Source organism: Lissotriton vulgaris, chromosome 1_1 (assembly GCF_964263255.1).
Source record: "Lissotriton vulgaris chromosome 1_1, aLisVul1.2, whole genome shotgun sequence".
Taxonomy (NCBI): domain Eukaryota; kingdom Metazoa; phylum Chordata; class Amphibia; order Caudata; family Salamandridae; genus Lissotriton; species Lissotriton vulgaris.
Genome location: NC_141685.1, coordinates 1,056,773,304 through 1,056,789,520, shown reverse-complemented (window position 1 = coordinate 1,056,789,520; position 16,217 = coordinate 1,056,773,304). Strand labels below are relative to the sequence as shown.

At 46.1% G+C, this 16,217-nt stretch overlaps 1 protein-coding gene across 3 annotated transcripts in view; it reads right to left on the bottom strand.

The window, feature by feature from the left end:
* TOM1 (target of myb1 membrane trafficking protein) overlaps window positions 1–15,600 on the bottom strand; it is a 352,338-nt gene extending 336,738 nt beyond the window's left edge. The window contains exon 1 of one of the 3 annotated variants that reach the window (XM_086962935.1): window positions 15,429–15,600. In XM_086962935.1, coding sequence (XP_086819061.1) covers window positions 15,429–15,480 — 52 coding nt within the window. In that variant the 5' untranslated portion in view covers window positions 15,481–15,600. The remainder of the gene's footprint in view (window positions 1–15,428) is intronic. The other 2 variants (XM_086962922.1, XM_086962928.1) reach the window with 2 other exon arrangements.
* Between the last annotated feature and the right edge of the window lie 617 nt (window positions 15,601–16,217).

Here is a 16,217-nt window from a genome sequence, read left to right as displayed (position 1 = left end):
CTTTTCTGGATTTTTAGACAGTTGGGGTTTCACTGGTTTCCCACCCAGACTGTCTCTGCCTAATTCTGATTTTTCAATTATTCTGGCTAATTCTTGAGGTGGCCCAGTTACATCAAATTCCCTTAATTTTTGGTGGAGCACCACTGATGCTGCTTCACCTTTAATATTAGCTAATATTATTGCTGATACCTGTTTGAAATCTTTCAGTAGTTTCATACCCAAATTTAAAGCAGGCTCTGCCCCGTATACATTTTGAATCTGTTTCAGGAGGTCTGGTATTACCGCCATGGACGGAACACCATGTATTTTAGTGTACATAGCAGCAAAGACTTTACCCCAAGTGGTGCAGTCCTCCAGATGTGGTGTGATCCCTATTGGTAAACAGATTGTTAAAATTCTGTGTTTTTCATGTGGGCTAGTATTATGAAATACTGCGTCGGAATTTGTTCACGTTTTGCAGGTAATTTACCTATGACTGAGTGTAAATTCTGTGATGTAATTTTTAGTGTACTCCCCTGGTGAGAATTTTGTTGAGGAATAATTATTGTAGGTTGGACTGTAAAAGTCCGCATGACATATTGAACCAATTGTCTATAGATTTTGAGTAACTCTTTGAGATGAGCTAGTAAGTTTACATCCGACATGTCATTAATGTCAAGATGTGGTGTATAGCTGGCTAAAACCGGCCATGTTGCTCCTGGTCTGCCTAGTGGACCGAGCCTGGTAATGTGATTTAAATATTTTAGGGTGCCTTTAAACCAGAGCTCATGCTCCTGGTATGTGAGTGGAATTTCAATATCCTCGAAAGGAATGTATTCCTCCGGTGGATCATCTTCTTTGTAGAAGTGAAACACATGTGTTACTGGATTTGCTTCTGGGAAGACTATCCATGAATAGAATACCTCTGTCTGATGATATTCATGTGCCTCAATCACAAAAACTGCCCTACCACCTCTTGATGTTAGGCCATGTTTTATACGTTTTATAGTGATGGCTTTCCTTAAATTTAGAGGAATGGATCTAGCATCCTCGTCTGTTTCTTGGAAACCTGTGAAGTTAAAAGCTGCAACGGCTGGATCAGCCACAGCTCCACCGGTTTCAGTGTAGTTGCTGTTATTCAACATTGTTTAATGAAATTTGCAGAGCAAGTTTCAAGGAAACAAAGATAAGGTGCACAATATTCTGGAACACTGTACCCTCCAACGTTGAACAAACCAAACAGCTAATACATAGGATTTTTCATCCTAATCAGCTATGGCGGATTTTATCCTTTTACCCACTCCAGAGGTCTATTGGAGTATTACTGGAAAAGGGGTCTTCGAGAAAAGCACAACTAAGTTACTCCAGTATCTAGCGTTAAATTATTGCCTTACCAAACGTTGGGCGCCATGTAGTGTAGTTCCTATATTCCAAATAGGCTCTGCACATTTGAATAATATACACTATAGATTTGACATAGGACTGAGGTCAGTATGTCTCTATCGAGTTTACTAAACTTAATTGTGTGTGCCAGCTAACTTAGAGGTCACTAGAAACGTTCTTGAATAAACAAGAAGGGATCGTTTCTGACAACCGCATAAACATGACATATCTTCAGAGTCGTGGAAACAATAGATAACTAGTTCACTCAGTTAATCGTGCATGCTTCGTTTCTACATAGTTGCATAGAAATAGAGAGACTGGCGTTTCAATAAAAGGGGTTTATTGAACAGTCTTATTTCTCCAGCAAGAGATATGAACTGCTACAATCGTTAGACAGAATGCGAAGTATAATGCGTACAGCGTGAACAGTAATATAAAATATTACTGTTAATAGCATTGTTTGTTGCTATGACATGTAAAAATTCATAAATAACACAGGCTAAAATACTCAACTGGTGCTTCTAAAATACGCCTACCCCAATGTACCTAACCTAGGTCTAGTACCAGGGAAGAAGTAGGTGTTTGTTTTTTAGCATAGGTTTAGTTCTGCCAAGAATTGCCAAAGATTTCTCTAGGTTCTAATCAGCTCCATACCTTAGAATGAGCAAGGTCGGTATTTCTGTCTCGGGACTCGATTTCCCAACACCCCGCAAAGGGAGTCGAAAGCATTGGAGCTGGATTCTCGGCAGGAGGATGACAGCTTCTGATCAGCGCGTCAACAGGAGAGTTGGCTTCCTTCGGCACTTGCTGTAGCGAGCTGTGTCGTGCAAGTAGGTAGTCAAACTGCACCGAACCACACCGTGCTTTGCCATAGCAAGTGAAGGTATATTTATACCTCGAAGGTGTTTAGGAATGCCAGTATTGACGTAAAAGTCGGGCATATGAACATCATGGATGAACCCCTCAGGAATAGTTGTTCACGCATAATAATGAGATTCTTGGAGAAATCAATATCCAGGCTAGGGGAGTCGCTTCTGCTTAAGAGTCTGGTTTTTCAAGAAATAGTTGTGACGTAGATGAACGAATGGAAGTAGCCATGCCTGTATTTGGGTAGCATGGGCTATGCCTAAATAAGGACTTGTTTTCTATGCCTATATAAGGGCAATGCAAATTATACCTATATAAGGGCATGAATCAGGAAATTCATTCGGAATCTAAATTGACATACAACACTGGAACGGTGTGCTTCATCTGCCACAGTGAGAAAAAGCAGCCCAACGACGCCACTGCCGGCTCTGTGACCTGATGGCAATACAATCCTGGTCCTACCCACGCCGTCGGACGCCTCCACTGAGTCGTTGCTTGCCCTGTGTGTACCACACATCATACTGCCTTGCTTCACATCGCCACCCTGGTCTCACCGATGACGACGCTCCAAGCTGATGACTATGCCACTGCCTGCACCGTGGCCTGGGGCACCGCTTGTAAGGAATACGAAATACCGTCCCGTCCCACACCGCAGCCTTGGTCCACCAAGGCCAGCGCCATCGACTCCAGATGATCAACTGATGCCACTGCCTGCACCATTACTCGTGGGCCCTACACACCAAAATGCCCCGCTTCCCATCGCATCACAGTCTTGGGTCTACCAATAGACAAGGCTTCAACAACGGCGCTGCTTGCGCCATAACCTGCAAGCACCACAACAAGCATCGCCCCACTTTGCACCAGAGCCCTGTTTTCACAGGCGTCACTGGACTCCGTAACCGAGCTGCTGTCTACACCGCAACCTGAGGGCACCGCAAGCTGCACTACTCTGCTTTGCAACGCAATCCGACACCTGCCGACACCAGCGCTCCTTACTTCAACCTCACGGAGATCGATCTGCAACGCATGTGACTTCAAGGACCCAGCGGCTTACGACGACTCAGCCTCTGCGGAGCTCATTGCAAGGTCCATGATGCCCTGCGGTATCCTTTTAGTAGTGTTTTCGTTGTATTACTGTGTTATGTGCAAATGCTTTACACATTACCTCCGAGATAAGACTGACTGCTAATGCCAAGCTACCAAGGGGGTGAGCAGATGTTATTTCAGAAGTGTAACTTCCTCATCCTGACTAAAAGGAAGGGTCCCTACTTGGACAGTGTAAAACCTGCCAACTAGAAACCCCCATTTTTAACACAGATGTTTACAGAGGAGCTTGGCACTTAATTTTCTAGCACTTTAGAACCAAATGGCAAAAGAGAAATGAGAAAAAAGTACTTTAAAATTGCGGGTCTATGTTGTATGATGCTCTCCATTATAGCTTGTGTAAGTATGTGACCACGAATATGGAATTAATAAGAGTGTTTCATATTGTTGCTGGTGCATGAATACAATTTTTTTTAAGTTCAATGAAGAACAAGCATTTACAATGCAACGGTTTCGCCTTTGGAAAAATTAGAGCTATTGGCAATGTAAATGACAATGCCATTTATTTATCTGTTTTCAAAACCAACACATAAATACAAATTTTGTCATTTACAATGCCAATAGGTCAAACTTTTCCAAAGGCGAAACCGTTGCATTGTAAATGCTTGTTCAATTAGGCGGCTTGTACTGTCTGGTGGGCTCGGTGTACACATAAGGTGCAAATCCCTCTAGATATTTGCAACCAGTCCAAAATATCCCTCCTGCTCGTGGTGTCCAGAACCTCTGGGGACACATAAGCAAACGTTTGGGCATTGAAAGCACAAATAAAACAGCAGCACCACTAAAAAACCCATCTCCGGGCCAAGGAGCCTGGAATTCTGAGAGCACGGGAGGCTGTGTGACTCCCAACTCTTTAATTGCAGAAGTTGCTGCAGAGAGTGCCTGCACACAGCGCCTCAATGCGCACTAAGGCACAGCACGCTGGGCAGTGGAGACTCATGCATTAAGGTTGATTTCAATAATACAGCGGCAACAGGCAGGTCTTGTTTTATAAGGTCCTCCTTACTGACTTGTAGTTTCACAATGCTGTAAATATCAGATATTAATAGTTAATTAAGTTATACACCTACTTACAGCAATCCTCTTGGATCTGTGATAGATTAGGTTTGCTCTTCACAGGAATAAAACTGGCTAGCTGTAGCTTGCACACAGAATTCCACCTGTGTACTATGCAGGCAGCCGTGGAGTCTACATTCTGCCAGTATACCGTATAGATCTGCAATATCCATAGCTTCAGATCCCTGTGTCTTACAGGCGGTCGCGGGGTACACCCTTCCACCAGCACACTGTGAAGTTGTGTTGTATACACAGCGTCAGCTCCATGTCGTGTGCAGGCAGCCCTGGGTATACCACCCATCAGTGTACTGCATAGTTGTGCAGTATGCCCAATGCCAGCTCAGGTAGCCGTGCGGTGTACCACACACCAGTATCCTGGATAGTTGCACAGCATACACAGCATCACCTTCCCGCCACTTGCATGCAGTCGAGGAGTATACCGCCCACCAGTATATTGTACATTTGTGCAGCATACACAGCACCAGCTCCCCGCCACCTGCAGGCAGCCGTGGAGTATACCTTCCGCCAGTATACTGTATAGTTGTGCAGTATGGATAGTGTCTGCTCCCTGCCACTTGCAGGCAGCCGTGGAGTATACCTTCCGCCAGTATACTGTATAGTTGTGCAGTATGGATAGTGTCTGCTCCCTGCCACCTGCAGGAAGCCGTGAAGTATACCTTCTGCCAGTATACTGTATAGTTGTGCAGTATGCATAGTGTCTGCTCCCTGCCCCTTGCAGGCCGCTGTGGAGTCACATAATCCCAAAAAGATGTATTTGTGCCTTGTCAAGCTGCAGGAATTACAGAGCCGAGGTTTTTGATCCGTGTTTTTCTTTTTTAACCAAAGAAACACTAGATAATGTTTTTGTTTCTATAACAGCCATCACAGGTTCGGTCTCTGCTCTTTGGCACAGCTAATGCGGCTTTCCAGCATATGTAAACAAAAAGTGCTATATCTCATACGTTTATGCGAGATAGGGCGGCCACTGGAACCCACAGGCCGGAAATGCTAAATATCAATGTATGATTTAAAATCATCAGTAATGTGTCAATCATCATTCGGAATCGTGTGAAGGAGCTTGGCCCAGTGCAAACCATCGTCCCCAAAACTCACACTGAGTATATTAATGCTGCGCCTTGCAAAAATGAAATATTGAATGTTTGTGTCGATGGATGATGGTGTTAAAAGACATCGGCTCCTAAACTGAGGTATGTGTACATTTAAACTCACTTTTCCTGTGAGTCCACACCAAACATTGTTACGGTGTACAAAAATGTTAAAATGCAATACATTCTGGTACAAGATATTGAACTGTTTTGCTCAAATGTTAAAAAAGTGGCGTAGCTCTCTCCCCTCCCAGTTGAACGACTCGGTATAAATGCTCTCGTAAACACTGCGTCGAACTTCACATGGGTATTTTGCATGCACCGTCAATACCAAACAATGTTATGTTACCTACACCTGGGGGACTCAGGCTTAAAATAGACAGAGAGACCCACTTAGAGCGCCGGGTGGACAATGCAGAGAGCAGTTCCTGCGGTAGAGAGAGCCTCACACCGTTCAGGGGATCCGTGCCGCTGCAGCAGCCGTGTGCACCCTGCGTGCGGAGCCACGCAACACCCGAGCAACACAGCACTCACCGTGGGCGGAGGCGCGGGGCTGCAGCTGTCCTACTCGGCAACACCTGCCCGGCAACGTCCTCCGCTTCTTCCGGGGCTCCCTCCAGGCAGGCCACGGGAGCCCCGCGTGGGCCGCCATACTTCTTGTGGGCCGCCGTCTTCCTTCTTCCCCTGGGCGGCGGGGGGGCGGGCACTTCCGGCCGGCCGCGCTAGGATTGGCCGGCCGGCCGGCTGAAGAAACCTCGGAGAGGACGAGGGGGGCGGGCGGGAGAGGACGAGGGGGGCGGGAGAGGACGAGGGGGGCGGGAAAGGACACGGACGTTGGGAGGGAGGCGGGAAACGTGGGGACGGCGGGAGGAGGGACACAAGCCAGGACAGCAGCAAGCACGGCCCGGCCGGACCAGACTCGGGGGCGTTCCCGGCGTCGCGTGACGTCGCCAAAGCCAAAGAATCTCGGGAACGCCCCCGTGTCTGGTCCGGCATTGATGGACAGGCCCCTCGTCCAATGGCTAGGCTCCATTTATGGAGCTAGCCAATGGGACGGGGGGGCGTGTTCCATAGTGCTTACTATACTCAATAGATTTCTCTGGAGGAGGAGCCTAACGGCTCCGCCCCCCAGCGAAACCTAAAAAAGTGTAAATGCAGACTCAAACTTCGAACAAAGGATATCCATACCCTTATAAGTGGCCAAATCCATGATGCTACCTGCAGGTCCCATATAGTGTAAATCGGCTGAAGAATTATTAAATAACATAATCTTAGGTTCCTTCAATAAACATCTCCTCTTCCACCACCTCCACCAAACACTAGTTTGAGAACACGATTTCTATCAGCATCCAGTGTACTGGCCTTCAGTAATGAATTAAAGCGACAAATGCCCTTGTACAACTCTTTAAAATCCACTACATCGTTGGCCCTTACTTTCTGCACCACTTTGACTTTTTTTTCCTCCCCCCCCCCCCATTTTTATTGAGTTTTAATACAATGCAAAATGTTGTTCCATATGACAGAAATTAAAACATTGTCCACTGTGTTACATGCATAGCAAATGTCGTCAGTACAGGGTCAAAGGCATTAAGGCTATGGGAAGCCATCTCTGCCAATATGGGATTTCAAGAATACAGAGCAACTAACAAACAGTATAAGGCCTACTTTTGATTTGCATTCACATTTATGTTGGTGTGTGGATTACTACGTGCCATCCCCATCAGGAGCAACCCAGCCTTCTCCACGGATGGATATGTGTTGATGTGTTGATGGTGGTGGCTACAAGTCGAAGTCACTCCGAAAAGGATGCAAAACGTCACCCTAGTCGGTAGCCTAGGGTACGTCGACAAAGGTTCTGCAGCTCCTCTCTGTACAGTGCTGACGATTCCGCCATGGCCCATCACAGCACTGCCATCTACCACAATGCTGGCCCAGGGAGTAAGCGGCCTTCCAATGCATTGTGAATATACTCTTGGCCAGAACGAGTGGCAAGTCAATAAAGCACGCCACTGCTCCCCATGCCCCCGATGACCGTGGAGTCCAAGAAGGCATAGCTCAGGCTTACATATGTTCAAACGTCCCTTACTCCCAGTGGGATCCAAGATAAAACTAAACACAATCTGCATTAGCCATAAGACCTACTGGAATGAAAGCCCATCGTATCTTAAAAAGATGGCCTCCGTTAAATTTCTTCCAGGAGCAACCAATTTACATCAGTGCACATGATCCCTGGATGACCTTTCGGACCCCTGAAACATGGTGCAGGTTCACTGGGAGTACAAGGGTGTAAACTCTGTAACAATCTGGATCTTTATCTTGGGGACAGATCTTCTACCTCCAATTCAGAAACCTCTTTTAAACTGCACTTCCATGGAGTTCTTTTAACTGGAAACTGCCCACTTGCCACATGATTGAAGAATGTCAGATTAGGGTTTTCTCTACAACCTGCAGTATTTAACATCCAGTAGGTTTCACTTTTGTGTTTATTTCGTTTTCTAACTCTTTATATCTCACCCCCACTCCTAAGCTATCACAAGATAAAACACATCGTTTTCGAAATGACAGAGATAGAAGAGTGCACCTTGGTATCAACCAACGTGAATAGGCAAGGACAGCTACTGAAAAGTTTGATTTTTATATCATCTTAAAAAGCACAATATTGTTCTGATGCTGCTTTTTTGAGGCTAGACTGTGAAAAACAAGTAGTAAGGAGAGACAGGGAAATCAACACAATGCCCCCAGTTTATGCATGTTTGTGAGGATGGGTTTAAGCAAATTGAATTGTGCATGTGCAACAAACATGAAGGAATCACCTGGTGGCTTTACGTGTAGTATGATCAGAATGTGACCTCTACTTTACTTGCCCATTCCTGTGGCTCATTTGCTATCGGCCGCCCTTCCATTTGAGTTTGCATCACAACCCACAGTAATGCCAAAAAGATAGTCGGGCTTGTACGGTCGCCCCTTAATGGAAAGAAAGCATTGTGATTTTAAATGCTGCCTGTGAGACACAACCCACAGTAACGCCAAAAAGATTGTCGGGCTTGTAAGGTCGTCCCTTAATGGAAAGGAAGCATTGGGATTTTAAATGCTGCCTGTGAGAAGTTGGCCTGGTATATGATGTCCACTATAATAGTGGGCCCCTTGCATGAGTCCAAACGACCCTTATTGATGGTAGGTTATAAAGTCAACCTTATAGAAAGCTATCCTAGTGGTAGCTGTGGAAAGCAGCCTTCAGGCTAAGACTTGGAGACGAGTTAAGCAAGTTGTTTTACCAATTATAATCTCTTGAATGATCAAATGAAAGCACACCACACAAGGTATATATCAAATATATATGTATTTATTCTAAACACAACCCCTCAGGACTCTTTATGAGGTCAGAGGTAAAAGTACAATACAAGGAACTTAATTAGCATACGATAAGTTGCACAGTATACGTTATGTCCTAGGGGCCTCACAAACCATATACTAAAATAGTGGTATAAGAACCACGTGTGAGTTAGAAAGCAGGCCTATGGTCTGTGGAATCGCTGGGGCTGCCTAAAACCACCAAAGGTTAGGATGCAGGAGGCCCACAGGAGACACGTGTAGTGTCTTAACCCCTTCCATGCGGCCGCGATTCTGCGCCTGTGCGGCAGAATCGCGAGTGGGCGGGTTCATGACGGCCCCCAGCCGTCATCAGCACATGAGCACCGTAGTGCATGACGGCTGGGGGCCCTCATCAGCATGGAAGGGGTTAAAACAGCCACGGGTTACCATTGACTTTCTATGGAGAACAAACATGTTACAAAGTTACAATTTAAGGGCACTTCTAGGTGAACTACGATGGAACCCTTTTAGACTAGGACACTTCGAGCGTCAAGACCCACGGAAGCACCGGAGTACTTGTGTTACATCACCCAGGGAAGCCGGGTGCATAGGTGTCTTTTGGTGTCGGGTTTCGTCATCGATTCCAATGGAGAGCAGCGAAGAAGTACTGCAGGCGACCAGAGGAAATGTGTACGGGTGGATCCAAGGGTGGATCAGAGATGTGAAGCACCTGAAAGCAGAGGAGACAGTGTCTGGGTCACTAGCCAGTGACCATGATGGCGATAGGAAGATGCCAGCCGATGTCGGGTGATTTCAGGTGAGAAGGTGAAGCTTCTCTCTTCAGCCACGAGGACCAGGAGGCGTTGACGACGTCCAGGAGCTGGATTCGAGCTGTCCCACGAAGGATCTAGTTGACTGCGGTGTCGGTATCCGGATTGGACCCAACAAGCCTTGGCAAATGCAATCCACACAAGATGTCAAGATGGGCTTCGGTGCAGACCAGCAAGGTCTGAGGAACTCCTCCTTTGGAGAGGAGTTGGAGAAAGCCTGGAGCAACCAGGAAAGCTGAAGAAAGTGAGGCTCACTAGTCAACGGACTAGGAACCGCGAAGACGCGTCAAGCTGTCTTGCACACAGCGGGCCCACGGGACACTCGTGGAGTGTTGGCCTCTGAGATTCGGTGCAAAAGGTGCTCAGGTAGGGGCTTCAAATACCCCAATACACAACTTCGGGATTCTTCAGGAAGTAGGTGCAGTAGCAAAACTGCAGGATGTCCAGGAGTTCCGGTACCACGTCTCTCGTGTCCGCCACAGGTCTCAGCTTTGTTGGGAGCGCAGGTCAGCGTCGGAGATGTCTGGAAGTCCGTGTCCTGTGCCGCAGATTCTTCGGGATCCGGCGATCGAAAATGCAGACCGGAAAAGATGCTGTTGGTGCCTGTTTGGACAGGGTGGTCACTCCTTGACCACAAGGGAGATTCTTCCATCTTTCATTCGAAATGGAATGTCGAAGCTCCAGGAACTATATATCAGAGTTTCATCCAGGGTAATCTAAAGACCTAGGGACTGGGGTTCTATACTTCTAGCAAGTTAAGGGGTTGGACTAACTCTAAGGTCCCTCCTATGGGTGGACCTGGAAAGGGGGTGGTTACACCCCTTTCCCTTTGTCCAGTTTCACGCCAGAGCTGGGGCTGGGTGCCCCAACAACCGTTTTGAACTGGGAAATGCACGGAGCACCTTGTGTGCCCCCAGGCAGTGTCTGAAAAGCATTCACTGTATGCAACCCTCACTGCCCCAATACACTAAAGCCTGTCTGGGGAGGTGCTAGCACCTCCCTGGACAGGAAACCTATTGTCCAGGCCTCCCCTGCCGGAGTTTCATCCAGCAGCAGGAGGGCAGACTTGTGTCTGTGGCAGCAGCAACCATTTTGTGATGCTGGGGCTATGTTTAACTTTAACCGGGTTTAACAGTAACTACATGTGTTCTCCCTCTAGAAGGGTGGAATGCTACCCTGGCCGCCAGAATGTGTTTGACACCTTACACGACATGTTTTGATAAGGTCAAACTAAAGTTAGCATTAACCGCAAGGATTATAATGCACTTAAGAGTATATGGTATGGCTATATCATGGAACAGCTATAAGGAGATGGTTCCGAAAGCTGCAGAGGTGCTCAGCTCATGCTAGGGCACCCTCTCACACAAAACCAAGCACTCGGCCTCCAGGATTGTCAAGGCCTGCCATAGGAGTGACTTATAGGTTACTTTGTGTCTATATATAAGGTAGATATAGATATATTATATCTAAGTAAGGGGTGATTACACCACCTTACCCAGGCTGTAAGTACAGACCTGTGGTGTCAGTTTGGAAGGCTAACCAGGGGTGGCACAATACATGCTGCAGCCCCTGGTAGGCCTAGGGTGCACCTATGCCCTGGGTACCTAAGGTACCATATACAGGGGCCCACAAGGGTGACCCTGTAACCAATCTGGTATGTACCTAAAGTACATGGAGTTCATTTTATAGAGAAAGCAGATAGACTGGGGCTCTGAATAGCAGGGTCCCAGTCCAACTAAGTCCAAAACCATCAAAACACCAGGCAAAAAGTGGGGGTTACCATATAGTCAGATTTCCACCTTCCTACACTGCCCTTGTTCCCAAACCTGCAAAGCGAGTTGTGGCACAAGTGGACCCCAGAATGAATACAGCAAACCTTTTCAGGCTGCTCATAGAGACATAATAGGGGATCAGTCTGGAAACCATCCAGAGCGCCTAGACTGGGTGTGTACAACTGACACAGCTAAGCCACACCAGAAATGGAAAGCATGTTGTAGGAGTTGTAACAACTACATCTTTGCTACTGATGGTCAAAATTGCAAATCGTAGTGCAAGTTTATTCTTAAGGTGTGCCCCGGGTACTGATGGACAAAATATTTTTGATGACTTGCCAAAATGGGATTCATATGTTAATTAAGATAAGTCAAATATTTTTGAAGAGGCTACTGAATGTTGAGAATCTTATTTTGAAGCTATTTGGGCATTGTGCTTGAGCAGCATAGATTTTAAACAGTTATACCAGCAACTTCATGAAACTATTTCTGGATAACAGACAGCGTAGTTTTTTTGCTCCTTTTCGCAGATTTGTGAATGTGGTTGACTAACAAATACAAGATTAAATTGTGGTACACAAACTGCAAGGTACAACAATTGTTTTGCAAAAATCATGGGTTAGAGGAAACTAGTGGTAAGAGTATTGAATATTCAACAAAATCAATACAAGTTCATTGGATTTGTGTGTTGCGAACTGTACAAATTCTCTTGCTAATAGGTGGATCATGCAGGACTTGTGGGAAAGGATGGCCACTTTACCACAGTGTGCCCACTTAAGGTTTAATAAGTCAAGGTGGTGCAGAAAGTCTCCCTGAATGTTCGCTTTCAATACATTCAAACTAACATTGTGCATTATTCTTATCTGACCCCAGTTATGCTGCACAGAATTTATCCAAAGTCATTACCAGAGTGCCCCAGATGTAGATAAACTAGCACAGATATATTACACATGCTCTGGGAGTGTCCTATAGCACATCTATTCATAGGTGGAGTCTGTGCAATGCTTCACACAAGTAAATCAATCAATCAATCAACAAAATTTGTATAGCGCGCTGCTCACCCATAAGGGTCTCAAGGTGCTGAGGGGGTGGGGGGGGTCGCTACTGCTCGAACAGCCAGGTCTTGAGTTGTTTCCTGAAGGAGAGATGGTCCAGGGTCAGCCGTATGTGAGTGGGGAGAGAGTTCCATGTCTTGGCTGCCAGGTAGAAGAAGGATCTTCCTCAGACGGTGGATTTGCGAATACGTGGGACGGAGGCGAGGGCGAGGCTGGCGGATCGGAGCTGGCGGGTGGGTGTGTAGAATGTGAGGCGGCTGTTGAGGTACTTCGGGCCAGTGTCGTTAAGAGCCCTGTGTGCGTGGGTGAGGAGTCTGAACGTGATCCTCTTGTTGACGGGGAGCCAGTGCAGGTCTTTCAGGTGGGCGGAGATGTGGTTGTGGCGAGGGATGTCCAGGATGAGTCGTGCTGAGGCATTCTGAATGCGCTGGAGTCTTTTCTAGAGTTTGGCTGTGGTTCCAGCGTAGAGGGTGTTCCCGTAGTCCAGACGGCTGGTGAGCAATGGCCAGTGTTTAAATGCTTCGCTGTGAGTTTTCTATTACTGTACCTAGGACATATCACACACTAAAGGACACCAGGTCTATTGGTGCTGTCAATGCTTGTTAGCTTTATTAAGTCAATGAGCAATAAGAATGATTTTGCTGCAAATAATTATAACAGAAAATGTTTGAATCCTGAAAATATGGTCTTTTTTTTCAAAAAACATTACTGATTCTGTGTAAGAGGTACTGACTGGTCTTCGAAGTATCTTAATCACTCCTGTTCTCCCCTTTCCTCTACAGTCTCTCCCTCTTTTAGTCACATATGCCCTTCTCTCCCAGCATCTTGCTGAGATGTTTCACATGCATATATCACATAATCTCTTTCCTCTTCAACACTGTCATATTACTCTTTCTGTATGAAGTTCCATAAGTATCATTCACTCTCGTTTTCTATACAGCATTTTCTTTCCCGTAGTCAATTCAGCAGCAGCTCTTCCACTAAGGCAGAGGAGCGCCACCCCACTGCTTTTTGAGCAGAACAAAAAAATTCAAAGAAAATGATAACACAATGTTATCATTTTATTTTTCTGTACTGGCTCAGAGTGGTTTAATGTTAGAGGGGAGGCTGTCGCAGGGGGAGGAGAGGTGGGCACTCTCTAAGTGCGCATGACGGTTTGGTCAGCCATCTTGGGCCGGCCAAACAGTCATGCACACTTAGCATGTTCTCCAGTAGGCTGTAATGCACAGCCAGGGAGGAGAAAATGCAGAAGCTCCCAGTCCCTGTCTGAGCGCCAAACCACGGCCATTGTACTTCCATGTTGGTTGATCGGCCAAACTTGGTAGTGCCCCGAATCTAATAGCCATTAGCTTTCGTTTCAGGTAAGATGAATATGTTGTACTTAGGTAGTCCACCGGGCATATTGATGAGTAAGATTGAAGAACCATCCAGGCATGGCACCGCTCAGCTAGTTTGCTTTTGTCTTCTAATAATGAGTGGCGTTTGGCTGCCTTATTTATCACTCTGCGACAGGCTTGGAAGGAAGAGTTCTGAGCCCAGAGTTCTTTTGTGTTAGTTTCCTTAAATGCGGTTTTCAAGAATTTGCCGTAACTTGAACTTGGATCGTCTTCCTGGGCTTGCCACAGGGCATCATGTAGGACACTGGATCGATTCAGCCAAAGTTTGTACCAAGTTTTAAATGCAGCATATTTTCTCCCTATCTCCTGTTGGAGGAGATCAAATTCCAATTGTACCGGAGCCGTTTACATTCCAAAGTAGACTAAAAACTTTTTTATACGTCTTCGTTTGTAGAGAGTCTAGAGGTTTTGCATCTTTGCCATTTAAAGCTATGCTTGCGTACGTTATTGTCGGCAATAGTTTAGCGGCCCTCACTACTACTAGCGGCTTAAAAGATGTGATGTGAATGAGTAAACAGTGTGCGTGCTATACATGAGGCATATGTTGCATGAAGAAAAAAAAACTAATGGAACAGATCTGGAAAAGGCATATGCTGATAGGGAAGGCAAAATTAAGTAAAATGTTTAATGTGTGTAAGGACTGCATCACTAACATAAATAGCCCTAAAGAAGGGCTAAGAATTGTTCTGTACATTCTATAGGGAGTCCAATAAATGAATGAGCATGCTGTATTGTTTAACATGAGCCACCAATAGGCACTGTGAGAAGCTCTCGCTGCCTTAATCATCAACATCACAACTCTCAAACAAGCTTCCATCACGCGCTCACACATATAACATGAACTTATGCAGACACGTAGATGCTACATTATATACATTTAATGCACTAGTCAGGAATCCCATATTGCATGCAAATATACTACAGAAACACAATTTTCAGTCTGTTCTGCGGTCTCAGTTATGGCTGACGATCTCGCCAGCCATATGAGTGCATTGACCAGGCAGCTGCTGTGTCACTGTCGACCAGGAGGTCTAGGCAGAGCACCAAGTACCTCGAACTTGCCAGCCCTTATGGCGCTGCAGGTTTCTTGTCTGAGCACCAGCTTCAAAGTTTAATGTTGGAATGCTGCTGCTAAGAGAGATGGCTTCTGGAGAGACACACGGTGGCCAAACTTCAGGTTAATATACATTGTTAAACATTCGAGCCCAGATCATGTTTCTATTGGCAACCACGGTCATCTCTCAGAGCTCATTGACACCGCTCGGTCGCTGCTTAAAAACCAAGCAGATCGGCGCTGGCTTTACACATAGCACAGCCGATATCACAACTCCACGAGCAAAGCTGCAGAGGAGCCAAAAACGTCTGGCAATGCATTTTAGTGCGGCGATGTAGTGACACCCACTAAAATCCGTTAAACTAACTCCTGGAACTTGACAGGGCTGTGATAACATATGTCAATGAGGACCCTTGCCCCACCTCTAGTGTTTCTAGTGTTGGCATAATCACGTGACACGGAAGTGCAGTATAGCCCCCTCATGTATCACGTGACTACCCTCCACGTACTTACCTACGCGCTGCCCCACTGGGGAGACGAAGGGGTTCCCAAGAAGAAAGTCCATGATTAAGGTGACTGGACAGGCAGTGTGCTACAGACCGGCCAGGGGGTCATATGACCAGGCGAGACCGAGCCCTGCCTTTTCCCAACGTGACCTCGAGGGCAGCAACACAGTAAAAGGACTGCGGAAGACGATAACGAATGAGCTCTCTAAGGATATGATGCGATGGCCGCCATATTCTAGAGTCTCATTTGTAAGTCCTGAAATGTAACAGAGATGACTTAACTAAATATATGGTAAAAGGAACATATTTATATATTGTTTAACACGACACATCGCGATTTTTTTTGAAAAGCGATTCACGTTTTGTTTATGGGTAATTTTAGTTTCTAAATGATGTGATTTATTTCTGTCAACTAGGTACGTAGAGCCTCTTTTGTGGATAATGCATTGTTTTATTTTTTAATCGACGCACTCAGCGCTCCAGAGTTAACTTTACCGACCTGTGTCTTTTGGACTTGGCAATATTATTGTTAAAGGCTGTCAATGAGGTGCTGATGAACAACTAGCGGATGAACTTCTCAATCGAACGTGCCTGTGGCGGCGCCATGATACATTATTTTTCTGTGGAACAGACAGGCCTTCACTTACGACACTGCCGTTAGTATAGTACTACACTGCACTAAAATCCTATGTCACGCTGCTCACGTGTATTGATGCTAGCTCCTAAACACCACAAGCTGCTGGAGCTCAAAACAGTGGTTGGTACTTAGCTGCAGTCGAAGTGTGAACCTAGCTCA